Source organism: Rhamphochromis longiceps, linkage group LG11, assembly GCF_057381845.1.
Source record: "Rhamphochromis longiceps isolate RC_006_pf linkage group LG11, R_longiceps_female_GT1.1, whole genome shotgun sequence".
Taxonomy (NCBI): domain Eukaryota; kingdom Metazoa; phylum Chordata; class Actinopteri; order Cichliformes; family Cichlidae; genus Rhamphochromis; species Rhamphochromis longiceps.
Window position 1 is genome coordinate 16,744,175 of NC_140567.1, and position 27,636 is coordinate 16,771,810.

General features: G+C 40.8%; 1 protein-coding gene across 1 annotated transcript; it reads right to left on the reverse strand.

Annotated features, from left to right (window-relative positions):
• Nucleotides 1–48: 48 nt before the first annotated feature.
• Nucleotides 49–27,618, reverse strand: eif3ea (eukaryotic translation initiation factor 3, subunit E, a). Its single transcript, XM_085422517.1, has 13 exons — nt 27,488–27,618; nt 26,284–26,401; nt 25,979–26,096; nt 23,189–23,231; nt 21,583–21,687; nt 16,502–16,627; nt 16,015–16,139; nt 12,812–12,938; nt 12,122–12,223; nt 8,120–8,229; nt 1,910–2,012; nt 1,307–1,441; nt 49–208 (listed from the first exon to the last, which is right to left on the reverse strand). The coding sequence occupies exons 1-13, from the start codon at nt 27,575–27,577 to the stop codon at nt 173–175; spliced, it is 1,338 nt and encodes a 445-aa protein (XP_085278643.1). The 5' UTR covers nt 27,578–27,618; the 3' UTR covers nt 49–172.
• Nucleotides 27,619–27,636: the final 18 nt, after the last annotated feature.

The window sequence follows — 27,636 nt, forward strand, 5'->3', positions numbered from 1 at the left end:
TCAAGTGCAGAATGTAATGTCCAGAAATAAGACAATCATGGGTGAAAATGGTTTTGTTGGTCACTTTTATTGAATTGGTGATGACTTGAACCAAGTGCAAAACAGTAATCTGCTCTTTGAGGGACAAGTGTGGGGGGAAAAAGATGCAACACCACAGGGCACGGGTGATCCATCAAAATCCGCTTTCCTGACCTGCCCAGCTCGGTGTCTGCAAGAGAAGCGTGAAGAAAACATCACATTTAGACCATTTGCACATCACTGTGAGCGATCAAAACAAATCTTTCTTGTTGACTGTGGGAAATGTAAAAAAAGTAACATACATGTGCAAGCAGTTATATGATGACGTTTTCCCCTTGTCGGGTGTGTGTAATGTGTGTGTTCTGTTGGTGAGTGCTGGGTGGCTGTGAGAGCTGACAGGGACCCTAAGCAGCTGGCCCACATGGTAGGGCTGTAAATGTTCCCTATATGCAAGTAATTTGTAGCCTTAAGGACAGCAGGATGCAATCGTGCTCTGTGAGTTGTTTGCAACCTCTCTTTTTTGGTCTAATTACAAAAACTCCTTAATTGGGGGGGGGTGCTTTTTTTATAGGATAACTTTAGGGTTGCACTCCCGCTGCAGACATTCAAACAATAGGGAGGAGGCTAATTGAGCACATCAAAAAGATACTCAAGAGGCGCACGGTTATCATGAATGCTGTAACTGCCTGGTCTCGGTCGTGTCGGGCTGCCCGTCAATCCGCTCTGACAGATGTCAACTTTTCAGGGAGTTCGGAGCATCATTTTAGCATTGCGCGTAGTTGCAATGTTTGAACTGCCTACATAGCGCCATAACGTGCAAGGTCAACATCAAGAACAGACTTAAAGGGGATGACTGGACCCCGAGCCAGACATCTGTAACAGGTCCTAAGTGCAGAAAACTCCAGACTTTGACTAATGTTCACCAAAGCCAGAGTGAGGGTCCACCTTATTTACGCTGCTGAGCTGAGTCACTGAGCTCGGGCCTCGTTTTATGGTTGTTTGGAATCTACCTTGTCATTAGGCCTTTGAAGAGCAATGGAGGGATGAAAGCATTAGCTCTGTTAAACTTGCTCTTCCGTGTAAAGAGAGCTTTTGTTGACGGTTGTTCATCAACATTCTTGAGCCTTGTTCTTCTGAGCTGATCATTTGAGGTGCTTTGAACTACCCTGAGTGCACGCTGACCTTCAGTCTGATCAGTTAAGTGAGTTTTGCTTCCCCTACAGCGACGAGCAGGGAGTGGAGATTTGTGTGAATTTTTATTTTAATGTACACTTTGTGCATTACTCACCTCGTTTCTGCTGCTCTGGGCCTGCTTTTTCTCAATGTTCATGGCCAGCATTTGGCTGCGGAACGAGAGGCTCTTAGTCTTCTCAATCACCTGCTGGTAAGGCGATATGGCGTTGTTCCCCATGACCACATGGCCCTAGAAGAATGGATAATAGCCTCATAATAATGCCAATAACTTTTAGTCTCACAGGCATGCTATTCTACAATGACCAACCAGAAGTATCACATAGGTCCTATTCGTTTCTACTGTAGGCACATCTAGATAATTCTATGTCATTCTGGTAGACTAAGCTATGATTTACTGATTACAGAGAACTGTTGCGATGGGTATGCCATAACATGTAGGATCAACATAGAGCCTCATAAGAGGATATGTAACAAGGCTCAGATACTGCGGTTACAATGTCCTTATAGCTACCCTTCCATTTTAAAAAAAATAATAAAATTTTAAAAATGAGGATAGCGTTGGGCTCCTTTTCCCTCCTGAGGTTACACAGAAGTGGTTCTGAAACAGCCCCCAATTTGCTGAGATTTGTTTTAAAGGATTTGATTCATTACTTAAGCACAGAGCTGACTGATTGAGGAAGAAGACAGAGGGTCTCACCAGTTTGGAGTCTATCTTGGCATCCAGCCTGGCGTTGCGGATGAGGTTGACGATCCATCTCTCGGCTTCCTCGGGAGTCATGTTCAGTTTGTCTGCCAGCATGCTGTTGAGGAAAAGGAGACAGTGAGCTCTAACCTGGTTCGGTTGAAATAATTCAAAGTAACATTGATATTAAATGTTCTAGAGACATTAAAGAGTTCCCAGAGGATGTGTCTTTGGTCAGCAATCAAGTTAGAATTTTAATTTGACCAATACTTTTAGCCAATGACAGGATATCGGCAAAAATCAGCTGTTCTTGTACATTAGTGTACGTGTGTGGAATAGCACGTTCAATACCAATGTATGTAGATCGAACTGTCACGACTTCTGCATGAGTCTCAATTGTTGTAGCTTGAAGCACTATACTGAGCCACCAACAGTCTAGCAAAGTCTAAAAAACAGCTGATAAAATCTCACACTTTAAGAGGGATTTTAATATAAAGTCACGTGAAAAAGAACATTTTCACAGAATTCCAAGCAGACTTATATAGCAGTAAGTACACATTTACTGCTTCCATAGGAATTAAGAGGGTGCCAGGTGCTTCCGATCAAATACACTTGATTCAGCAAGTGTGAGCACCTCTATAAAAACAGAAGAAGAACACACGAGACTTCTGGAACAACATGCTTTGGACAGACGAGATCAAAGTGGAGATGTTCGTCCACACAGCTTGCACAGTGGCACCTTTAGTAAAAACCAAACACAGCATATCAGCACCAAGACCTCATGCCAACTGTCAAGCACAGTTGTGGAGCAGTGATGATTTGGGCTGATTTTCGGAGTCATGGGACTCATGGAGTTGAACATCAACAGTACAAAAGTATTGTAGAGTCAAATGTGAGGCCATCTGTCCAACAGCTAAAGCTTGGTCTGTATGGGGCCATGCAGCAAAAGAACGATTTCCTGCACTGCAGCAAATCTACAACAGAATGGCTGAAAAAGAAAAGAATCAAGGCGCTGCAATCGCCGAGTCAAAGTCCAGATCTCAACCTGATTGAAATGAGAGGACTTTAAGAGAGATGTGCATAAATGATTCCCCACAAAACTCAATGAAATGACGCAACGCTGTATAGAAGAGCAGGCCAAGACTACTATGCCAGAGACACAGACAATTTCATACAGAAAAGTGTTACTTCAAGTTACTTACACTAGGTGGTGAGTCTAATCTACTAAATCATGGAGCTATACTTAATTTTTGAAAACTGCCATTTTCAAATAAAATAAATAAAATACCCCAACTGAATTTTACTGTTAATTCTCAGGTAACATTTAGCTTCTGGAAACCCTGACTTCAATTAAATGTAGCTGCTGTGTGTGCTGATTCATGCATGAAATATGTTCTAACACCCAGTAAATCGTATTTAATGCTACTCTATGTTATGACCGATGTTGCACATTAGGTCCCAAATGACTGGTTATTATTTCCATTTGACAAAGTTTATAAATGGCCAACACATTGCACTTCAGGCAAAAAATATATATAACACACCCAAACACTTCTAATGGTCCCCTGCTAATGGGAGCTTGATTTACAGACTTGTATGAACAACTCAATTTGAAGAATGGGTACTACCCCATGTTGTGAACCTCTGTAATTATTTAACTCTTTCTCTTTTTTGTCCAGGAAACACTCTTTGTCCACCTGGCTGCTAAAGCTCATCAGACAACTCCAAACAGCAAATGTCCCCTGAAGTAAAAGCCAGGTAGGAGACCGGGCTGCTCTTTGATAGAGCTGGATGTAGATGTGTCACAGTATAAGGAGGGGGTTATGAGGGTGGCTGGCATTCTTTGATCCAAAGCTTTCCCCATTGCAGCTGGCTTCCCTTGTGGCTTTCAAAATAACTAGACCCCCTCGATACCCCCTTCCCCCTACATTTCCTGCCTCTTTCCTCTTGTCTGACCCTCACCACCCTCCACGCCTACCACATTTCATATCAGGGCCCCAATAAATATTCCCGGCCGCTTTGAGCACTACTCAGAATGACTACAGCAACTCTCATCTCAAAACCATGAAACCAGCCCCTCCCTTGAGAAGCACAAATCCTGCTGGCACAAATGCGTGAAATCGGTATTCCTGCAAAAAAAAAAAAAAAAAAAAAAAAAAAAAAGCAATAGCACAGGTTAAAAAGGCCTGTATTAAACAACTGACTTTGTTAATGATCGCTTCCTGGTCAATTAACCCCATTTCGCGAGACCCCTTCAATATAAGTAAGAATCTGCCCAGACAACACCACTTTTCACTCCATGCCTCAGCAAACAAATTCAACCACTAGTACAGATTTCAACTGTCTCTCAGAGGCTTATTTAAGACATTCTTTTAGTGGGAAGTAATCTTATTTTGGATTTGTGATATGTCCGTCTTACCTCAAGGCTTAAAAACTTAAAAAAAAAGACTACCACTTTCTAACCCATGAATGTTGGTCAAATGGTGGCAAAACCACATAAAGAAGGGAAGTGAAATGATGTCAGTGTCTGGATGAGGCATTAAAAGTATAAACAACAAATAAAAGGCATTACCTCAGCATAATGAGAAAAATAGGGTTTGGTCTCCAAGTGACAGTGCACATCTCTCAACACTTACACCACAAGTGAAGTGATTGAGAAGGTGGATAACAGGACAGAAAAAAAGGCAGTTGCGAGGAGTTCCCAGCAGCCCAGAGGAGGGGAAAGGATATGAGGAGACTGATGAAGCTGTCACTCATAACAACAAACCTTGTAACATTAGCTCTGCCGGACAGCTGATTACACTTCAGCTCATCAAACCTGTGGAAAATGATCCATGACAGCAACATTGCTCTGATGGATCATTGTCTGGAACGTCACAAGTTTGTGTGTAGGCTGTCTAAAGACCCAAGTTTAGGTTTGATGGTTAACACATGTCGGTGATCGCACTGACACCATTTCACATCAGCAAGTGTTAATTTAAAGTAAATGATGCGCTGATGAGTAGCTGCAGCTCACACTGTCAACTCGGAAATTCAGGATTTCGATTTCATGCTCTGTGAGGCAATGTGTTGCAGGATCTTGAAGACAGTCCTTAATAACTCTGTATGTGGGATCATTAACGTGGTACAGGATGACTTATTCAGTAACATCAGGCAGGCAGACTGGAATATAAGGGGTATAGGCATCAAAAGCACCTAAAACCTTTGAAGGGTACTATACATCGCACTCTATCAAGCTGACTGATATTAGTAACAATTCTTCAACTATTTATTTAACAATTAATCTAACGCAAATTCAAAAGTAAATTTGAAACTGGTTCTAATTTCACTCCAGTGAAGGTGTTTGCTGCGCAGGAATAATGTGGGTGTTTTGTTTGACAATTCAGGAAAGTCGGGACGCATGTCAGTCAGGTCCAGGTCAGATATGGTGATCAAAACAAACATGATCTGGTTTCCTCGCTGGGGACTTGAGCTAATCCTTAACCCTTCTCGCTGTTGTCTTTGCAGTATAACACAGGAACACAAAGTGCCCCAAAAGGCCCAAGGCCTTGGCCTGTACGAGTCAAAGCCCTCTAATCTAATTTATAAAATAAAGTCTGGCAATGTTTTGCTCCCAGGAAGCACATTTGTATATCAGAGCAGGGTAACTTTATCTTATGTTCTAGTGACAGTGTTCTTCAACAGCTAGCCTTACTTATATCTCAGAGAGAAGGAAGATCAGAGGGAAGGGGAAAAAAGACAGAAAAGGACAGATGTGGGAGCATGCAGTGCGCAGGTCAGAGTTAACAACCCACACTATTGACATCTTTTGGCCTTAAAGCTGAACAGGCAGCTTCCACGCCTGGTTTTATTTTACACAACCATGATCCTGTTCCTTTGGGGAGAAGGATCACTTTCATTTCGACCCCTTACTCACTCTGGCTCCTGAGCTTTCGACTTCAGGCTAGGGGACTCCTGTGAGTCTCAATACCAAGCTCACACTTGAACAGAGAGGTCAGGCATTGGGGTCTAATTCAGTTAAGGGAGAGAGGAGGATTTTGGGGGGGGGGGTTCTTCTCCAAAGTAGACCCCTTCTTAACATGGCTGGCCTAAAATGAATGCATTGTTAAACACTAACATATGATAGTGTTTAGGAGAGTCCAAGCCATTTGGAGCAACCTCGTTTTCGGCTTGGGGTAAAATTGATTTTTCGGAGAAACCGAAATGATTGTGTGGTCTTTTTAATGACTCACTTGTGAGGTGGAAAGCTCTTCAGTGTTACTTCCAAATACACACGACACCCCTTCCAAATACCAGTGAACTGTTGTGTACAACACAATCCAGTCATGAGTGGGGGTGGGGGGTGGGTGGGGGGGGACAAAACTTCCCCAAATGACCACGTCTCAAGCATTTACTCATAATGTCAAAGGACAAGTGTGCATTTGAGGTCACAGCAGGGTCTGAAACATTTATGGAAGGACTAAGGAAATAAAGCCTGTAAATCAAACAAGGAACGCAAAGCTAAATTGGAAACACGCACGCACACGCACACACTCTTGAGACACTGAAAAGTCTAGACAAAAAGACATGTGTGTGTGTGTGTGTGTGTGTGTGTGTGTGGGGGGGGGGGGGGGGGGGGGGTGTTGCAAGTGTGGGCTAAATCACATTTTCTACTACTTTTGTATCTCAAGCTGTGGGCAAAAGGCAAGCTAAATATCTGTGAAACCATCATGGCCAGCAGCTATAAAAATGTCCTCATTAAAAACAGCCATCAAATTCATTTGAGTCCACGCTTGGGTGCAGAGGGCTTCTGGGTAGAGGACTAATGACTTGGAATTTAGTTGTCTGTCAAAAACAGACATGTTCTGTCCATCGTCACAACACCACCAAAAATAAACACGGAAATCCCTAAAACGACCCTTGGTTTGTGTTCCTGCTTCAGAAACCTCAACAAACAAGAGAGTTGAGGACACACAAAAAGGTGAAAAGTAGAAAAATCACTGTTCAACTTCCTCTTTCAATGTTACCACTAACCTTTTGTGGTCCTTAACAAGTAAATGGATCCAATTGCACTAAGTCTGCCAAAAAGAACCAGGACTCCTAATCAATTCCAGACAATCTGCAATTGGAGATTTCGACAGGGCCTGATCATGTTCCATAGTTCAACCTTGACTACAGACTTCCACAGCTCTATGTAGCAGTCAATGCAATCATTTTCGTGTCAGAAGAAGTAATTCATTCCCTCTTTCCACTGAGCATCACGTGTTTGTGAACCATACTTGGAAATGCAGCCTTTCCTTCAAATCTTTAGCAGTCACAATAGGCCTGAGGGACGGCATACTGCTGTGTGAAAGCAGTGGAAAATGTGTACTGTAAATTAGTCTGGAACAGTATGAACAACAGAATAACATATGCACTTCCTAACGTCAGAGATAACACTTACAAAGACAAGCGGGATTTCTCTTTATCTTTATAACTCTCTCAAATTGATGCCAAATCCTATAATTTTTCTTAATTACAAACAATTACTATAATCTTTTTTCTTTCTCGCCGCTAATGCTCACTATAATTAGCATTTACTAAATTTCTTGGTTTCGGGGATGGATCCAAGGTCAATTTTATTTTAATGTAACTAAATTGAATTTCAAGCTAACAGTCAAATTAAGACCTACAGAACCCCCTGACCTCCATTTACCCAGCCGAAGAGAGCTGAAATGTTTATGTGTACTGGAGCAGCTGGGAACATCTAAAGCAATCCAAACCCTGACCTCTTACTGGAAGACAACTTGTAGTGAACTGGCCTTGACAGGTGGTCTTAAAAGTTTAGTAAGCACAGCAACCTGTAGAGACCTGGAAGCAGTTAAACCCCATAATACTTATCCCCAAGATGTGTGGGGTTAGCATGGCTGTGCACGGAGAGGCCAATAAACACTCATTTCAGGAAAATTCCTTTAATCGCAAAGCAGCTGTTCTTACTTCCTGCATCTTGAAGTGTAGCGATATTAAACAGTATTTCCTGTTAATCATTAATGATGTCAGTCAGTTTTCCTGTCAAACATATTCTACGTAGCAGCACACAGGCATTCACAGCTTTCAAACCGGCCAGAAGTGGTTTTTGGTTACACATCCTCTTTGCAACTGACTTCATGTAGCAACTGCCAGCAACTTCCAGGAATTACTTGCCAACTAGTTGGGGAATACACATCCAATACAACAGACAACTATTGAGCAATGTGTGTTACTAACCTGATGCTAATGCACTGGTGAATTCTGCAGAAGGTCTCAAAGATGAAGAGCCGTGCGTTCTCGATGAAGTCCTCCAGGCAAGCAACCAGGAAGAAGTCATTCACAAGAACCTAAGAGACGGAAAGAAGTTCATGTTAGAGCACTGTACAACAGGTATGAAAGCAATGCTTATTTCTATCAATCTAGGACACTGGCCTAAAATACACACAACTCTGAGTTTGGACCAGACAGAGTGGAAAGTCATGAGTGCTTTGTCTGCCTCTTTTATTTAATGTCATATGTAATAAGGGGGAAAAGAATTCAGTTCACTTAAGCCCAATTCCAACTTGGTTTTTGCTGTAGTAAATAGGGTAGGAAGAACTACACTGTCTGCATTTTTGTTTCAGAATAAAGTTCCCTCTCTAAGTAATACACTTCAAAAACAACCACAAATCTTCAGATTCTACAACCACCACATTACACCATTCAGTAAGAACAGATGCAGCCACAGAGATGACCACCCTGTCAGCGACTTATCACCGGTCATCTAGGCTGTTGGTTCAGTGTCAACTCTCTCTCTCTCTCCTCTCTGTAGGATTGTCAAATTTCACAGCTACTGTCGTCCAGCATCTGCAACACCACAAGCTAAATTCCATTCACAAATGACACTGATTTTTTTCAAAAATATGTACTGGGGAAAAAAAAAAAAAAAAAAAAAATCACCTGTGGCCGGTTACAATAACAAATGCAGCCTCATTTTGACTCTTTCTTACTGCTGCATATGGCCTATTCATCCATTTATCTACTATAAATGTTCATGTTCCAACTACGGTCCCAGAGGTACTACTGTATGAAATGCTCCCATTTCCCAGTGCTTACTGCATTCCAATGCACCAGTGAGAGCTATTTCACATCACAGACCTCTATCTTCAAAAGTTCTGTAAGGATTACCAGCTCTTTGTTTTCTTAAGCCTAGAAAGCTGCTATCTGCACAAAGTTCTGCTTGAATAAATCCCAACTACATGGCGCTATCAGGCAACACACGTTTTCAGCTATGACAATGCTTATCTAAGGCTGATAAACTTTGAACAGCTAAGTGCCCTAATTATTGTCATCTGGGATTCAGACCACAAAGCTTAAACAAATTCTGGAAGGGGCCCGAAGAGCCCATTTATGTGCAATCTGAGGGCCGGACTATAGGTAGCCCTATACTTTTCATTCTTTTGCCATGCAAGCATCTAACATCTGACAGCGATTCCAGATTTGGGTGGAGTGGGAAAGAAACAAATAACAACTTGTACAGCCTAACCAAGCTAAACTCCCTATTTGAAAGCACTTGGCTCATACTTTTGTACCGGCTGCAGTGAACTGAAGTTGGGAGAGCTGAAAACAATACGCATGTCGTGCTATTGTGGCAATCAGCAAATAAATGGGTGCCACTGTTCTCAGCGGATCAAACGTGAGGCACTACAAATGTTCATCAAGACAAAAACCAATTGCAGTGTGTAGTGGTTTACTTCAATCACTCCATGGTCTGTGAGATCCTTTAACCAATGAAACTATTCTCTTGCGTGTGACTTTTCTTTCCCCGCACAAATGTCTCACCGACTTCAAACAAGACCATTTTGGGAACAAACACATGTTTGCATAGCATCACAGTAATGCATTAGAGGTGCTGTTAAACACTTTGGAACCACCCAACTCGTTGTGAATTGGACAAGGTTAATAGAAGCCTTTTGTGCCAACTGGACATGCTCTGATAAGACTGACAGGTAAGCTAGTGTTAAAAGCACCTGGAATAACTTGGGCTCTGAGAGGAAATTGGGAGTGAGCATCTGTTTCAAGCACAGTCGAGTATGTAAACAAAACCCCACGAAGTGAGGTCAGGACCTACCCAGAGAGCTCCTAAAAAGAGCGTGCAAGTGTTTAACAAGGACGGCGGTGTCATATTTTAGTCAGTGTAGACCTTACAGAAAAATATTTTTTTCCCCACGTTGGATGTGTTCTTTTTTTTTAAGTATATAATCACATAAAAACAAATTTGGCTAATTAATTTCATTTTAAATTTCTCTAAGTAGCGATATGGTGAGGCAGATGACTCCATATTAGAGAAAAGAGAATAAATCTAAATGAAACAGAACCTTAAGTATACCACTGACATGAGTTATAAACATTTTCTCCTAAGAAAGAGCCATTTGATCAGGCCACATGTTTTTCATTTATCTGCAAGAGGCAAAAGATGAAACGGGGGCCAAATAGCCCTAAGTTTAGTCTTTCAATCCTCTGCACCTCCAAATTAGCACGTCATCTGGGAAAGCCAAATTGCAGTGTGTATGCAGAGAATGAACTAAGAGATTAAGTTCTACTAAATAAACACACAATATGTACATAGCAAAACAATCAGGACACCTGCTCCGTCTTTAAATTTGATTACTTACCACAGAATGTGTCCAGAATATCCTTTAGAGTATCCATGTATCTTATATACAAAGGTCACTAATGCAACAATCTTTGATAAACTGTGGCAACTGTCTAGTTTCAATGTACCTATTATTTTGTCTGTCACACACAAACCTGACAGAATTCAAATGTAAAAATTGCGCAAAATCTTGAATTAACCTTAAGAAAAAGAACACTGCTGGCAATATTTGAGATCAGAAGATACAAATTAAGCCAAATAACTCAATTATGCACCACAGTGCCCAAAATTAAATTAAATTGACCTTAAAGTGAAAAATGAGTCAGAAGAGCCATTATTTCTTATTCACCCAGTCTAATAACGCTTTCAAACAAAAACCTGTGGCATTTTTAAATCTCTAGTGGTAGAGTGGGGCCGTTTTTTAAGAGTGGGCTCCTGTTCTGCTCGTCTCACACTAAGCAGCAACCTCCAGAGCTAAAAAAATGTAAACAATGCGAAAGTGCCCGAAAGAGAATTTCATGTTAAAACGATCAATTTTAAAGCGTTAGAACGCATGTTTACAATCTGGTGCTGGCCTCTATAGATGGTTTCCCCCTGTAAAAAATAAAAACAAAACAGAAAACAAAAAACAGGGGTGATTTTTTTTTTTTTTTTTACTTTTTTGTTACTCCACCAGCCCAGACATTGGTGTGACCTCTTTGCATGACACGTGTCCCAGCAAAGGCAGCTGTAGCCAGTCTTTTGTATATAGTCAGTAATATAAAAAGACTGGACCAAGTTGTGTGCGTTTCTACTGCAAATTATTGAAATTGGGTGTATGACATGAAGGAGAACATGGACTAAATTAGCACTATTCTCTAGAAAAGACTGAACACAGACCTTGAATAGGTTTTGGGAAAAAAGAGGGCAGAATGTTATTTTTATTTTGCATCATGTCTTTGCGGGTTTCTTCCGCAAAGTGAGCTGTAAATCTTATCTTGTTCAAGGACAAGTTCTCAAATCATCATGCTGTTCAGTGTGTTAAGCTTTGTAGTCAACACACAAAGAAGACTTTTACTGTAAGCTACTCATATTTCATATTAAGTTACATTTCATCATTGCAAACCGAAATTGAAACAAATGCTCTGAACAGTGGTGTTATGACAGATCTCCCTCTTAAACCGAGTGTCTGCACGCCTCTGCAGAGACTTGTGCTTATAAAGCTTTTATTGTTAACGACTAGGCTGATGGGTCAATTACAGGACATAGCATAATCTGACTGAAGCCTGAGTCATACAGTGTCCAAGGAGACCTCTACATATCAGACAGTGAGATACAAGGCCCAGCCTATCACTGCTCTGCCTCACTGGACCCACGCAGAACTGTGGCGAAAAGAATCGCTGTGTGAACGTGCAGAAGGTCACACACAGATGACACGATTACTAACCATTAATACTATGATGCTCTGTGTGAAAGTTCAGGGGTCTGACCCACAAATCAGACGTCCTCAGAAGACCCCCATATTGTCACGCAGATGAACAAAAAAACCAAAACAACATTTCTTCTCCATTTGGGAGCAAAATGATGAATTTACTGTTGGTGAGATGACTGAAGTGGGTACTCACCGATTCACATTCCCTGAGCTTCTTCTGAGCACTGTCAAAGTCAAAGTTCACGTACAGGCACTCCACAAACTCTGTAATCGGATCTTTGTAGGTGTAAGATTCCTGAGAACATAAAAATCACAGGTACAAACATATTTGTGTGTCTAAGTTAGAAAGTTAGGGCTCATCGACAGTAAGGTGCAAGTAGTTTATACAGTTTATTTAGAAATAAATACGACAAATATAGCAAACGTAAATCACTATCTGTATATGAAGTTCAAGCGTTTTACAATGTAGTCAGAACCACCACCTGCTGGACACAATTGCTAAATAAATGAAACCATGCTCTGAACTCTGAAGGGCTCTAAATTTCTTAACTCACATAAGGCTATAGAGCAGACAGTACTGAGGACATCTTTTATTCATTACCAACAGCCAATCAAAACAGTGCTTAGATCTCTGAACCAGCTACTGTCATTGGTAGATAAGGCATGGGCACACAACAGTTAATCAGTTTACTGCCATTCATCAGGAGTTCAAGGCTTCTCTTGCTTGACTCAAACTATAATATATTTTGTGCTTAAAGTGAAGTGTTAGCAATGCTATTGGGTTACATGATCAGTTACCCACCCTTCAAAGCCAGTATGGCCAATAAGTAATGACCTAATAACTGTGCACTCTGTGACAGATTTTTTTGTGTGTTTTTTTTACCTGTTGTATGACCTTCACCAAATCCTTCAGAACTTGCCGACGTTTACGGACATCCTTGTTTGTAATGACCGCTGTAGTTAGGTAACGCAAGATGTGGGGGCACATAGTCTGGATAGCATTGAGGTATCTGGAGTGAGGTAGGATGAAAGCAATCACTTTTAAGACCAACGTAAGCATAGATGTGATCTTTACAAGGACACATAATATAACATTTTGGGATTCTTATCAGGCTCCTGGCATTTTCAACAGAGAAAATCCTTTTCAGCTAAACAGATAAATGTCCTAACGGGACCTTCATTGGGTCGGCCTGGGTTCAAGTTTTAGCCATTTCTTTCATTAGCATCTTAGGGGGGGATTCTGGCAAGAAGATACAGATCAGTGAGCAGGGACCTGCCCAGTAGCTGAAACTCAATCCAAGAGGGACTGATGCTCCAAGCACAGGTCAACTTGCTAAGGGCTGAACACGAGAGAGACAACACTGTTTCAGGCTCATTATAATCCCACACCAACTGTGGAGATACTGTTTCTGTAAAAACATGCTGCACGCACAACAACTGGACGCAATATTAAAACCACCTGCCTAGTATTTGTGACATCAAAACAAATCCAAATTAGAGACATGGACATTTAACTACACTTCTTTCTGATAGCACTTTGTGGTATTGAGGGAGTCGGGGGGGGGGGGGGGGGGGGGGGGGGGGGGCTAGCATCAGGTCCTTTAAGTAATTTGAGTTGCAATGTTGAAACTACGTGGACTTGTTTTTAACAACACAACCCACACATGTTCAAACAGATTGAGATCTGGGAAATTTGGATGCCAAGACAACATGGTCATATTCCCAAAACCATTGTTGAAAAATGTTTGTGGCAGAATGTAATATCCTGCTGGAAGAGGCCATTTCCACCAGTGAATGCCACTGCCATGAAGGGGTGAACATCTTCAGCAATGTTTAGGTAGGTGCTATGTGTCAAAGTAATCTTAACATGAGTTCCAGGACGCAAGGTTTCCCACCAAAACATTACTCCAAGCATCACACTACTTCTGCCAGCTTGTCAGCTTTCCATAGTGCATTGTGCTGCTGTCACTGCCTCAGGTTAAGGACCAGCAAGCTCTTTGCTGTTCACATGGTGTAAAAGTAAATTGTGATTTACCTTCTTTCATTACTCCATGGCTGAGTTCTGATCTGCTTGCATGCTCTTTATAAATAGTTTTGACAGTGGACTGGAGTCATCGTGTACTCTGCCCAGTCTGTGGCTATCCAAGAAAATATGCACCAAGTTGCAATTCACTGTGTGTTCTGACAGTTTTGTAATACCCAGTATTAAAATGCCCTTATCATGACTTTAAGAGGGTTTGCAATCCTTTAGTGTGCAGTTTAATTTTTTTTGTAAACGGTTAGCAGACTTTTGAAAGCCACGGTCCTTAGCCAACTGAATTCACCTAATTGTTTAGCCCAGGTAGGTTCCTTCAGTTCTCCATAGCTAAGGCCAAAGGAGCACATGTTACTCAGAGGAGCGGTTCTAAACCAGGCTTAATTATCAAAATCAATTAAAGGGACAGGGGAACCTGTGGCATTTGTGAAGTTCAGTCTAAAAATGGCAGTGGGCTACCTTTAAAAAGCCACTGTTGGCCTGGTTTTAGGAGAGCTCCCTTTCTTGCTTTGTAGTTGCTTGACTCCCGTGAAGAAGAAGGAGAAAAAAAAAAAAAAAAACCCACAACGCTCCCTGCTGTGTTCCTGATTAACTTACACCTACTCATTCTCCTGGGGGCTCCAATAACAAGCAATCTTGCATGAATCACTGTACCATAGCCTTCTTGGTGCATTCACTCTAACCCACTTAGGAGACTTGTTTTTTTTTTTGAGTTTTCAGGCAACAAGCATCACTGCACTGGTTTACTGAAGATGCTACTGAGGCATGCAGCCAAGAAATCAACTATGAGTTCAGGTTTCCTCTATTTAAGGAGTCTGTGTGAGAACACAGGAACAGGTCCCGTTTTACAGCTTGTAGGAAAAAGAAAGTCATGTCAAACATCCCAAGGAGGGATTTCAACAATCAAGTAACACAGGGTGTACTACTGCAGTACTGTTTGACTATTTTGCACCAGTCTTATACTTTGTTACTGGATATTATTTCCCCTGAGGTCTGCGCACTCTGTCAATAGTACACAAACAAGGCTTTGGACCAACATTTGCTGACTGCAGGGGTAAGGGAGGTCAAATGTGGAGCTGAAGGCCAACCACTGGTCACCAACTTCAGCCAAAGGAAGTACTGGTCAAGAGATGGGAAACAAGAGCCAAGCCAAGCCTCAGCGGGGAAAACATGAGGTTTCAAGACTGTGAAACTGCAAAGCACACAAATCTACCTCAGTTTGTCCAAACAGATGGCTGGGTGAGCTTTTCATGAGTAATTATTGGGCAGGCCTCCTTAATCATCCACAATAAAATTAAAAACTGAGTAAAATTCAGGGAACCAGACATTTGAGTGTGCTGTGTTGTGGTCGCCTGTCATACTGTCTGTGGAGCCCAATCATCTGTACAATTATACAAGCCTGCAATCAGAACAGGGGAGGGAGCTAAGACATCAAAATAGGTGGTGTGCAAATTTTAACACAGTGTATAAAGTTTCCGATCTGCGATACATATGGCCTGGTTCTCGACTTGGAGAGTAAACAGACCACACGAAAACACACTTCAGAAACCACTTTGAAAAAACCAGCAGTGTTTCATGAGGAAGCCCACCACCAAAAAAAAACGTGTCATGACAGAAAACAGTTTCCCTCTAAATCAAGTTCAGCGTGTAAAATGTTTTATGAAGCATTTTGATATATACAAGTCAGATAACACGTTAGAGGGTCAAAATATAACACTGTAACCACAGCATATCATTTTTTTTTAGTCACGGCCATTCTCAAAATGCAAAAAAAATAAATAAAATTTTTTCGAGACATTATCTCATTTTCATTTGCATTTGTAATGCTAAACCACAAAATGCCATTCTGAGTGTAGTTTAAACAGCCAACAGGGCCGAGTCTCAACCACACTGCAAAACTGTGCCTTTCTTCTTTTAGACATTGTTCAGGGGAAATGTATCTGATCTTTTCAACTACTTCCTGGGATTGTTTCAACAATTTTCAAATTCCTCTCTAAAAGAATGATTGAAGTCAAAAGACTGAAAAAATATATAATAAAAATGGTACTTACTGTGGCTGATACAGAAAGAGCTCAATGATATTGTCCCTGCCCTTGGGGTGGTTGAAGAAGACAAACAAAGACCAGTGAATGAGCCACGTCCTTTGCTGAAGAGACTGGAGAGGGGAGCTGACGGTCTGGACACAGCCAAGGCCAAGGCAGAAACCCAGTCGAGCATGAAGACAGACACGAAAGAAGGTCCAAAAGAGACCACCAAAAGGCAAAGAGAAAAAAAAGAAAGTAATTTTATGTCACAAATATGTTTCAAGACAGTTATATTAATGCTCTTCTCATCTTCAAAAAAAAGAAATCACCTCGGCTTCCAAAGAAACACCGATAATGACTTAACACAAATCCAAGTTCTTAAGCAGTCAGATGAGTGTGTGTGGCAAGAAATAAAACGCCACAGCAGAGCTGTACTGCAAGTGAAATGTCAATACGGGAGTCTATGTAAGGGAATCTAAATGTGGTATCAAATTCTGAGAAGTGGGGCATTTACGTTGTTATCGATAGTCTCTCTCAGGCGGGTGAGATCCTCCATGGCTGCCTCCCAGTTCTGCATCAGGATCTCAGAGGCCAGTTTGCCCCACAGCGAGTTCAGGGCATTCCTGTCTGTAGATGGGACCTTGAAACGGACAACATGATACATTTGTTAAACTGATGACACAGTCCCACCTGCAAAACAAGTGTTTTTCCACATTACTTGACAGACCAAATACTAATTAAGGTTGTTCTCATACAGGCTGGCAGACCAAGCGGCAACATCTGCATCCATACGCAGCAAGCCAGGGCTTGTCACCATTTGCTTGGCTTCAGTAGCAGTGTTGTATGATACAGTAACTTTTCTCATTTATACCCTTCAAACCAATTAAATTATGTCATGGCAGGGGAATGGAGCTTGACAGACAAGAGAAATGAATTATGAAAGACTTTAATAGAACCACATTCAAAGCACTTTTGGGTAAATTGCCACATTAAGGACATATTTGAAGAATGTGTCACTGAAATTTCCTGAACAGTCCTACAGAATTATAGCATTTGGTTGGAGAGTTCATTTGACTGGGTAATGCCAATAAGGTCCTCAGGTTTAAAAACGCTTCAGCAAGATGAAACATTGTTTAAAATTCGAATTGTATTTATTGCAAGGGGATACTTTTGACTTGTTTGCTATCAGAACTAATCCAAAGATTATATCTCATAGATTGATAAAATCAGGGCACAAATCGGAGACTGTTCTAAATGAATGTGGCACATGGGTCATGACTTTTTATTTGCTAGCATGGCTGTGTAGTTAGGATGTTGCTGAATCAAGATCGCACTGCCCAAGTCTGTGCAACAGAGCGGCACAGGAGTGATAAAATAAGTCTTCATTAATATTTAAATGATCCAACTTCAAAATATCCAAGAAAATTGGAGTTGTTATTATTTCTTGCAAATATTGCTGCTCTTTAAACAAGAAATGAAAAGTGCCACCCATCACCTTCAATAAATCTGGACAACTCTGTCTTAATCACAAGGTAATTAGGCTGAAATATGAACCAAGGCTAACAAGACATCTTTGAGAGGATAATTACTCTCAAACGTGTTGCAGGCTACAGTTTCTGATTCCCAGAACCCAGCTAAAACAAACAAACAAAAAAAAAGAAAGAAAGAAAAGAATCCTGTAATGAAACGCAGGTTGAGAATGCCTCTGAACCTCTGCGATGCAATCACTCTGTAGTGGACCACTGGACTACACCCTAGGGCTCATGGGAAACTGTGCGCCACAGTAGTCCACGATAACACCAAACACCAGACGCATTGACATGAGTCAAGCAGGAAGTCGGGGTGGGTGTCTGTGGAGCGTCCAGAGAAACCTAGATGCTAACCAAACGCCCCTGTACAACATCGGACAGCTGCTGTAGTAGACTGTGAGACACGACAGATGCACACACGCAGGAAACGCTTCAAACAAAAAGGAAAAATAAGAGAACAGGTTTCCGCTGAAACTGAAATTGGTGATTATTTGGCTATAAAGGGATTTCTTGCTTAGCAAAAAACAGCTACAGTCTGATAACATTTCATCAAGCTGTTATAATATGAGATGATGGCAGGTAAAGGGAAAATATTTGGAAAATCTCTTGTGGTATTCCCCCAAAGGAGAAAACAGTAAGATGCTGTGTGCATCCAACCAGTCGGAGCAGCGCTCTTTGATCACAGAGCACGTCTCTGGTCTATAATGAATGATTTTTTTGAAGGGGGGTTTGCAGAAGTCACAAGAAAGATCAGCATTGTAGCTCTGAGAAGAAACTGGCTATGCTGCCGATATAAAGGTCAGCGTTTCATCTGTTCTAGTGTTTTGTTTTGTTTGCTATTTTTTCTCTCTTGGAAGTCCCTGCCTGCTACGTTTGGCTGACCTCCAGGTCATTATGGCAGCTTTCTACACACACACACAGTCTGGCTTTTCACTAGTCGCCACGCTAGAAAAGTTTCAATACCTGGGTTTTTCCAGCAGTTACCTTAAGTTTCCATTGGTTTGTGAAATGGGCACATTTTCGCTGACTGACCAGCAACAATAAATTTACTGTGCTGGGGATCCGTCGGGATACTCAATCTTTATTCTTAACATTCAATCCCTGCATTAAGTGATGATATGAATAAGTTGCTCTTTTCGGGCTAGGCCACACTGTAACAAGACCTGAGGCATGGATTTTGCAAGGCTGGCTTCTTTCGTTTAATTGACTGGGTTTCCCACGTTAAATGACTTTATGGAACCTCACCTCTCCCATACGGAAGGGGGGGGGGGCAGACAAGGGGCCTGTGAGGATGGGAGGTCCACAAAAACACAAAAAAAAGACAGGAGGAGGAGAGGGAGTAGTGCACAGAGTCTCACTAATGAAACCCATTTCTACCTATTCCCCTTTCTAAAAAGCCTCTCGCATTGTCAAGAGTAAGCAACAGATATCCAGTTACAGAGGCTGGAAATGAGGAAACTAACAATTTGAGGGTTAAAAAAAAAAGGGACTCTGCTGGACTTTGAACAGCATACCTCAATTAGAGCAATTTTGGTTTATTTAGACTGAGTTGCAACGCCATAAACAACTGTTGTTGGGATAGTGGGTCATACGCCTTGCAAGCTTTTGAAGACTTTTCTTACACGCTACTGATTTGTCTCTTCCCTTAACAGATCTGAGCACATCAGTAAAATACCCAACTGCTTTGGGCTAAAAGAGTTGTTTGTAGGGAAGAATCGTTGCCAAGATTTTCAGGAGGGGAACAGAGATGTGCATGACTAGTAGGACTGCCACGATTAGTCGACTAGTCACGATTACGTCGACGAATGTAATAGTCGACGCGTCATTTGAAGCTTTGAAGCCAAGATCCCAAAAGACGCAGGAATAAGTAGTAGGATTTAAGAGTGTAATAACGGACTGAAACAGAAGACGGCAGCACTGCATGCACAAGGATGCCAACTGCCGTTAAACCCCGAAGAAGAAGAAGCTGTGTCCGGTATCGTAGCTGTGTCCAAATTCAGGAAGCGCATCTTCCTGTGCCTGCATTTGTAGGCCAATTACATTACAGCGACACAACGAAGACTGTCCAAATTCCAAGACTCCGACAAATGCGGCCTTCATTTCCCCAGATTGGGGATGGGTCGGGTGTATGCTTCATGGCCCAACCTATCGACCATCAAAATAATCGCTTGTGGCAGCCCTAATGACTAGGCAGAGTCACTGACATCCAAAAGACAGGATGCAGTGCCGTATCAAATGCTAATGAGGACAGAAACAACCAAAAATGGTCTTAATATTTTTCACTCTAATAAACAGACAAAATGTTGATATTATTCTGCCTGGCCTGCTTTAGCACAAGTCCTTGCTTTACCACACAGCTAAATGCTGAAACAAAAGAACAACAAAGCTAGAGGACAAGTGAGTGACACTGTGAAACCACCAACTATGCAGGCTGCTTCCATCGCTCATTATAGGACATTCAGCTCCAAGTTTAACTCACAAACACTTGATCTAAGATCACACACAAGGAGTAACAATAGAGTTTAATTTCTGCAGGGCATTTTGATTTATTCCAAATGACTTTAGTCAACAAATTGTACAAGCTTGGAGAGTCCCCTACGTGTCACAAAAACACCACGATCACTGATCATTGCACTTACCAAAACTTGGCAATTGTGATTTTTTTAATGCATCCAGGTGAGTCCACTCTCATTTTCTGATTCTATACACAATATGTCTTTGTGTTTGTAAAGTAGAGGCCACCCGATATGAGGTTGCTTTCTTTTTTTCCCTTTTTTTTTTTTTAAAGAAACAAGAGTGATACTAATATATCCTCCTGGGCATTTAAAAAAAAATGTTTATGGATATTTTTTCTTTCAGACAAATTAAACATAATCAGATTTCCCAGGCATTTATTGGGTGTAGTTATAATTCCTTAATAAGATAACATGACATTGCCGTTTACCCCCCGCCTTTTTATTTTAATTGTCAGAACATCCAGTGGATTACTCATTTATGCTCTGCCCAACTCAGCTAAGATCAACTGTTTGTGTTTCTGGCGTTCCAAACGTGTGTTGTGTTGCCAACAGGGAAGATGCAAAATTCCTTTCGCTGGACAAAATAAGCATCATCAAAATTCATAATATGGTTGAAGGGTGTTTCTCGTCTCTTTTTTACCTTTTTAATTTTCATTTATTAGCGGTTTTAAATACTGATACCACTACATTGGAAAAACAGCTAATATCAGCCAGTACATCAGCCTCACAAATATGTCAGTCAGGCTCCATTATAGAGAACATAGAGAGCGTGCATGTACATAAACTGAATACTGGCAGTGGTCTCGGTGAACAGTAATTATCTTTCTCTGCGAGACAATCACTGGACTTTGAAACATCTTGAAAACTACTTAATAAAACTTTGGCTTTGTCCTCCAGCTCATCACTCCAAATTCAAAATAGAAAGATAGCTGTATGATGAAGACAGCTATTAATTACGTACAGTTAATTTTCATCCCCCATGATAATCACACACCCTCTTAGAAACACCTTGCAAATTGCATGAAACCCTCTTAATGGTAACTGGGAGATGCCTTGCATAACTAAGTACATAAGCTCAGAAGTCGTGACTAGCGACTCTCTGGCCACAGCACTCAAATCAATAAGCTGTCTACTGAGTCCCGCCCCGTGAGAAGACTACAGACAGATTATGCAGTCCGCCACTGATCACTTGGCCCAGTAAAAGATCCTACTCAAGTCCTAGAGCAGCAGTCTCCTCCTAATACAGAAGACGTGCAGGGAATTGAACAGGCAATGACGTAAGCTTTTCACATTCAATTACTTCTAAGTGTTCTTTTCCTCTGCTATGCAAGCACTGGCATATGGAGGAATTAAAGCTATCTGGCAAACCTAATGTGACGTTCAATTTTAATATATCACACGAACGCCTTGAGCTAGTATATAAATGAGGATAGAAAAATAGTACTGGCACTCTGTTAAGTGAAGGGGTACCGGTTATCAGCAAATGCCACCATTCATGTTCAATAGATTGTAAATGTGTTGAATGTGTGCGACCAAAGCTGAAAGCTTACCAAGACACGGAAGAAGTAGAGGTACTCTGCAGCACCAGAGTAGTTTCCACACTCGTACTGGAACTTGGCATACCTGTACAGGGTGTCTAAATACTCCTGACGAAACTGCAAGAGAAATACAGCATAAACACAAATGTTACAGAGACAACGTGAATTGCTGACAACGTGAAATGGTAAGACTAAAACTTTATAAATACCATTTCTAAAGGGGACATTGGTATGTATTGAGACCTTTTCTACAGTAAAAAAAAAGATGAAATCATTGAAATGTTGACCGATTATCAAAATTATATGATAATTCTTTACAGAACATTATACAGTTGTAAATTATGTTTATAAAGCTTTTGATCATATAAGTAAACAGGTGATGTGGTGATGGTGTCCTGTTTCACTCACTCGTTAGCATTTTCACCACTTGTTCTCTTTTACTTTCTCTAGTTGTTTGGTTCAACTGAGAAAACATTGTGGCTTGGGTTAAAATGAAACAAGTTAGGAGAGACCGTAGGCGAGGCCCCAGTTTCACTACTGCCACAAGCAGTGTGTCACAGGAATGTGCTCAAAGACAACTTCCATGTATCTCAGGTTTTAAAAAAAATGGCCGCATTTCATGCTATTAGAATCATGATGTGAGCTTACGATCAGGAACAAAATAGCAATGTCAAGTTTTAAACCATCATTGCATTAAATAAAAAGTAAATAACATGAGCTGGTATCATCAGAATGTAATCAGCTGAAATACAATATATATATATATTAACACATTATGGATAAAATTCTGATTTTGTTTTGTTAAAAGTAAAATAAACACAAAAGTTTAACAACAGTCATAACAAAAACTCCAGAGAAACACAAATGACCTATAAATTAAATCACAAATATGACAATATTCCATATTTATTTGTTGCATCTGAATAATTCCCTGCTGTGGTGGCACACTGCTAAGTCATTTTTTTCCCCCCAATGAAAAGGAAGGGACTATTTAAATTAAAAAAAGCAAAACAAACCAAAACAAAATGCCTTCCAAGATGTGGTTATATGAACTATATATTATATATGGGGCTATCATTTCAAGCCTACATGTCTTCCTATATTTAAATGTCCTTCCTGTCCAGTATTTCAGAGCAGCGTGAGCTAACGTCAAGCCATTCAAGAAGATTCAGAACAACCGTGACAGGCAGCAAGCGCCTTTTGCCGCCCAAGCCTTTCCCAGTGCATACTGAGGGGCTCTGAGCTCGGGCTGTGTCGAGGTGCACTGAGGACAGCATGCAGGTCAGCGGGATACCGGAGTAGGAGGGGACCGATGGAGGGGAGGGTAAGAAGCCAAACATCACGGTAAATATAGAACCTCCGGCATTCTTGCGGCTCTATCCACGAGTCCCGAGCTACTCCGTTTATTCTTAACAATTCACCACAGAATGTAAATGTCCACAGAATTTGTGCAAGCCATACAAACCCCGAAAATGAGTTAAGGGTTTTGGGAAGTAATTTTGCATTTCCCTGCTCGGCCTGTCCCTCCCGCTTTGCCCCTAAAACAACCATGAGTTCACAAAAGAGCCATGGGAAATGCAGCGAAGAAGTGAGATGTCAGCAAATCAGGCCAACTTACGTTATGTTTCTCTGCCAAATAGTCAAAGAGCATTCGTCCATCTCTGGAAGACAGAAACAAAAAGAAGAAAGCAAGACAGTTCCTTTAGTTAGAGACCATTTAACTTGAGTTGCCGTTTGGCTAAGGAACTGGCATTTAGACCATCATTCAGGTATATTTTTCCACTTTTGGGCCAAATCAAGAACCATACATAAATGAAGACCATTTCACTTTTAAAATGGTGTGATAGGCTGTTTATTACATTTGGTTTGGCCAACATAAATCTATGTTAGCCATGTCAAACAAATGATGTCTGGTGAATAAAGTGAATACTGATTTTTCAGCACAGCCTCTGTGTCTCTATGGGTTTGCCAAAATAAAGGAATGCACTGGCTTCCCTTAACTGTTCTCTCCTGAATGCATTTTACAACTTTGCCTGTGACCTAAAATCTATTTATGTGAACACCACATAGAAACTATGTGTGTGCCTGGGTTGAGTTCGCTTTCACAGTGGGAATGAATGAGTGTGCATTTACTGGCACAAGTGTGATGTTTGTTAAATGAAGTTGATTTAGGCTCTGAAGCTAAAGATCCTTTATATCCACCCTCTACTGTGAAATTTCAGCCCGCTGTCCACGCTAGTAACACATATTGCGATCAATTAACACACCCACTAGCATGTGCAGTTCTTGCCACAAAACACAGTTTCTTAATAAGGTTCCACATAAGAAATATCCTGAGGCCAGAAAAGATTTACTCAGGTAAGACGACTGGCCAGTGGCTGGGGCTGATCAGGCTGAGGACAGTTATATCATTAGTGGGGATCCAGTTAACCCTCTATTAACCTTTATTTCCTGACAAGCAGTTTTCTTGTAGGGTTCTTGAAAAGACTGTTGTTGCTGTCAATTGGTGCGGCATAAATAAAATAGAAAACACAGTACACCTGAGTTGAGGACAGAGGCAAAGTAACAATTTCAATTTGCTGGTGATTAGAGTTATATAATTACCATGTACCAGGCAGACATCCTCCTACTCCCTGTCCAGTGGGCTACTTCACACTAACAAAACAGTCTGTGTTGACAAGTAGACATCTGAACAGCAGCTCAGATTGCATTTAAAAGCACATCCACAGCTTACTGATGGTTGCTTTTATACACTAATAACCCATGCTTGTATCATTTACTTAATTAAGTATGTCGTTTCTATATGCAACCCACGTGGGGGGAATAGACAGATCCATTTCTCCTACTACGTGTGATGTGATCTTACTAGATTTTTCCACATATTGCTCATGTTTGTGGTCTTACATGCAAAAGACTTGTTGCATATGTGGCAACAAGTGTGACTATACTCAAGTGTAACCACAGCTTTCCCAATCCTCACTAAGAGCAGGCTGTGTGTGTCTGTTGGATGGCGGTGCTGCTGCTCCTGCCCTTCACACAGAAGCTCCAAAAGAGAGATCTCTCTTCTGGATTGGGAACATGCATCATAGACAACCGTCTTAATCTTAACGTAAATTAGAAAAGAAATTGGTGAGATAAAATTTTCGAGATAAATTTAATGTAGTAAAGTTAAACAGGAAATGTCTTATTTATTTCTCCAGTATCAAGAGTAAAACTGACAACATTACAACTTCATGGCACTCCAGTGTTTAATCATTGAAACCCTAGGCTGTTTAACAGTGCTTAACAAACTGATGATGTAAAAGATCCAATCTGTCGCTTTGCACCCATCAGGAGATGTTAGCACACACACACAAAACCCCCCACCAAGCAATCAGTAGCTTGTCTACTCAAAAACCCCAAAGTGGTTTTCAGTGCTTTAACAACTCCAAACAAATGAGAACATAAATCACTGGTCATCCTAATGGTGATTATATTCCACAGAGTGTATCCAATAATGACAGATTGTTTATAGATATGGTAAAACATGATTTACTATGACAGCTGAGTTTGGATTACGGCTTCAGAAGAAGTCTTAAAAAAAAAAAAAAAAGCCTGGTAAGTGGTAACTTCAATACAAACTATAGGATGAGAGTTTTAATCTAACACACTTGGGGAAACTGTTTGATGTGAATCTTCTGTTAAACCATTTAACCCTTTATTTCCAGCACCAGGTGATCCTATAAACGAGGCATAACGTTAAAAACAAGCAACTGCATTAAGCAGAATTTAGTCCAGAATCGTGGGATAAAACTGTCATTTTTAATTAAAGACAACTAACCCCCGGTGAGTTTCCTATTGTTTTATAAACCAAGAAAAGATTGATGTAAAACATAAGACAGAAACTTTCTTCCTCACTTTGTGCTGACAGCAAACGAACAATAAAAAGACAAGCGCTAATACACTGTTGCCACTATCAGGCTTTGAATCTCACACAACAGTTTCTACAAGTATGTGGCTTAAATAAATAAGTGCAGCCAAAGCACAAACCAGAAAGACATTAAACTAGAAAATGATCTTGATAAACCCTACACACTCTTGCCAAGAAACAAATGAACAGATAAAGCTGGATATGACTGTTTTAATTGAAATTACCACAAAACAGTCCCGATAAAGTTAATCATAACATTATCCATCTGCCTTTTTTTTTTTTAACTTATGTCTTCCTGAGAAGGCTAAGTACATTTTTTGTTCAATGTGCAGCTCCTTGGACTTCATAAAATCCATTAGCTATGCTGCTGTGCCGGTTTTACTAACCCAAGAGCCAGTAAATTTTACAAACTCCTCATGTTTGGCATAAAATCTGTTTTGGGACACTAATTAAATACAGCTGAATGATATGTTTAGAGTAGGAAATAACAGATTCTACCTGGTTGACTGCATCTGCCTTGTTGTCTCAGGGTCTTCAAACATCTTCACGATGGGTTCGGTCTCTGACTGCAGCTGCTTTAGCTGGGCCACAACCTCTGTCCTCTTCTCCTTCAGCGCTGACACAGGAAAGAGAAAGAAAGTCATTAGATGCAGCAACACTATAAACTAGCAATCAATACACCAGTACTAAAAATGGCTGTAAAACCAAGTTTACTGATAAATCAATTTTTGAATAAGTGTGTAGAGTAGTGTATGTTTCAGCTCTGGAGAAACCGGGATAAGCCACTGAGCACCACCACTTACTATGGGGAATTTCCTTCTCAGCAAACAGGCTTCTGTACACATCCATAGCAAAGTCCACCATGTTTGTGTCACTGAGGAGGTCCAATTTCCCACGAAGTAATTCCTGCTCATTGTAGATCTAAAAAACATGTCAAATAATAGGAAACAGAACAGAGGACAGAGTGTTTTGTACATTAATTCAAACCCTGAGATTCAAAGTTACAAAGACTGATTTTCTTTTAAATTATTATAAAGCACAATGTACTGAATAAATTTAGCACATCTCCTCCATAACGTCGGGCAATACATTAACAAAAGCTGACAATTATTTTGTATTTGTAACAGCGCACTCTCTTTGTTGGCTATAGCCGATTCAACTAAAGGCGGCAACAGTTAAACCAATAACGTCTAGTATGCTATTTTCCGTAGATAAATAGTTTCAGACGACCGGGAAAAAACTTGCTCGTCTTATTAGCTTTCTGCATCAATCTGCTGGCCACAAACGTTGTATTAAGTGAACCAAAACGTCCAAACTAAATGACTATTTCAGCACTGGGCATGATTTTTTTTCCAGTTGTTCGCTTTTTCAGGTTTTGGGGTTTAGCTTTACCGGAGAGAAAGAGGACTACAGTATGTTTCATCGCCCGGCACATTCACACGGCAATAACACTGAACCGAATAAGGACAAGTCTGGTACCACCGCCAAACAACTCTGTAAAACCAGCTGCTTCGAGTTTAGAAAACGTGGACTCATACACTTAGCTAAACTTAAAACTTGCATTTAAAACTTCAAAAAAAAAAAGCGTGGTTTTACCAGTGTAAAGTGAATCACAGTCAAATGCACAACTTCCGACTCGGGTCTTTCAAAATGGAACAAATTGAATTCTTAAGTGTGACACTATAGCTCATAAAATCTTGTGTTATACGTTTTTCTTCAGCCATATACATAAATCTTTACGCTAAACGTTGATCTTCTCTTTTTAAAAACTCCTCGACGTTTACAGGCTTTGTTCAAACGGTAACTTTAACTTTATTTATTTATTTTACTTTGAATGTCGTTCCTACATTTCACACTTCCGGTTAAATGTCGTTTCTTTACAAAGCGGCAAACAATGTGGCTCGTGGAGTACATGGGTTTTTACAGCAGCTTAAACACCGACATCTGCTTGTTAAAACACCAAAAAAAAAATGTACCGAAATGTTAAAGTTTTCATCTACTTCGTACCTCTTTGACAGACAGGAATTCCAGCAGAGGAAAAACGAGATGTCGGTCTAAAAAGTGGGCAATTTTGGTAGTGAGGTCGTACTCCGCCATGTTTGCTCCGGGGGAAAGGGAAGTAGTAGAATGACGCAGCTGTTTGCTGAGAAACTAAC

Coding starts and splice junctions, on each gene's coding strand:
- eif3ea (XM_085422517.1), bottom strand. CDS start 27,577: ATGGCGGAGTACGACCTCACTACCAAAATTGCCCACTTTTTAGACCGA. Junction 26,402..27,487: donor AATTCCTGTCTGTCAAAGAG/GTACGAAGTAGA, acceptor CATGTTTTTTAG/ATCTACAATGAGCAGGAATT. Junction 16,628..21,582: donor TCTACTTCTTCCGTGTCTTG/GTAAGCTTTCAG, acceptor GTCCGTTTCAAG/GTCCCATCTACAGACAGGAA.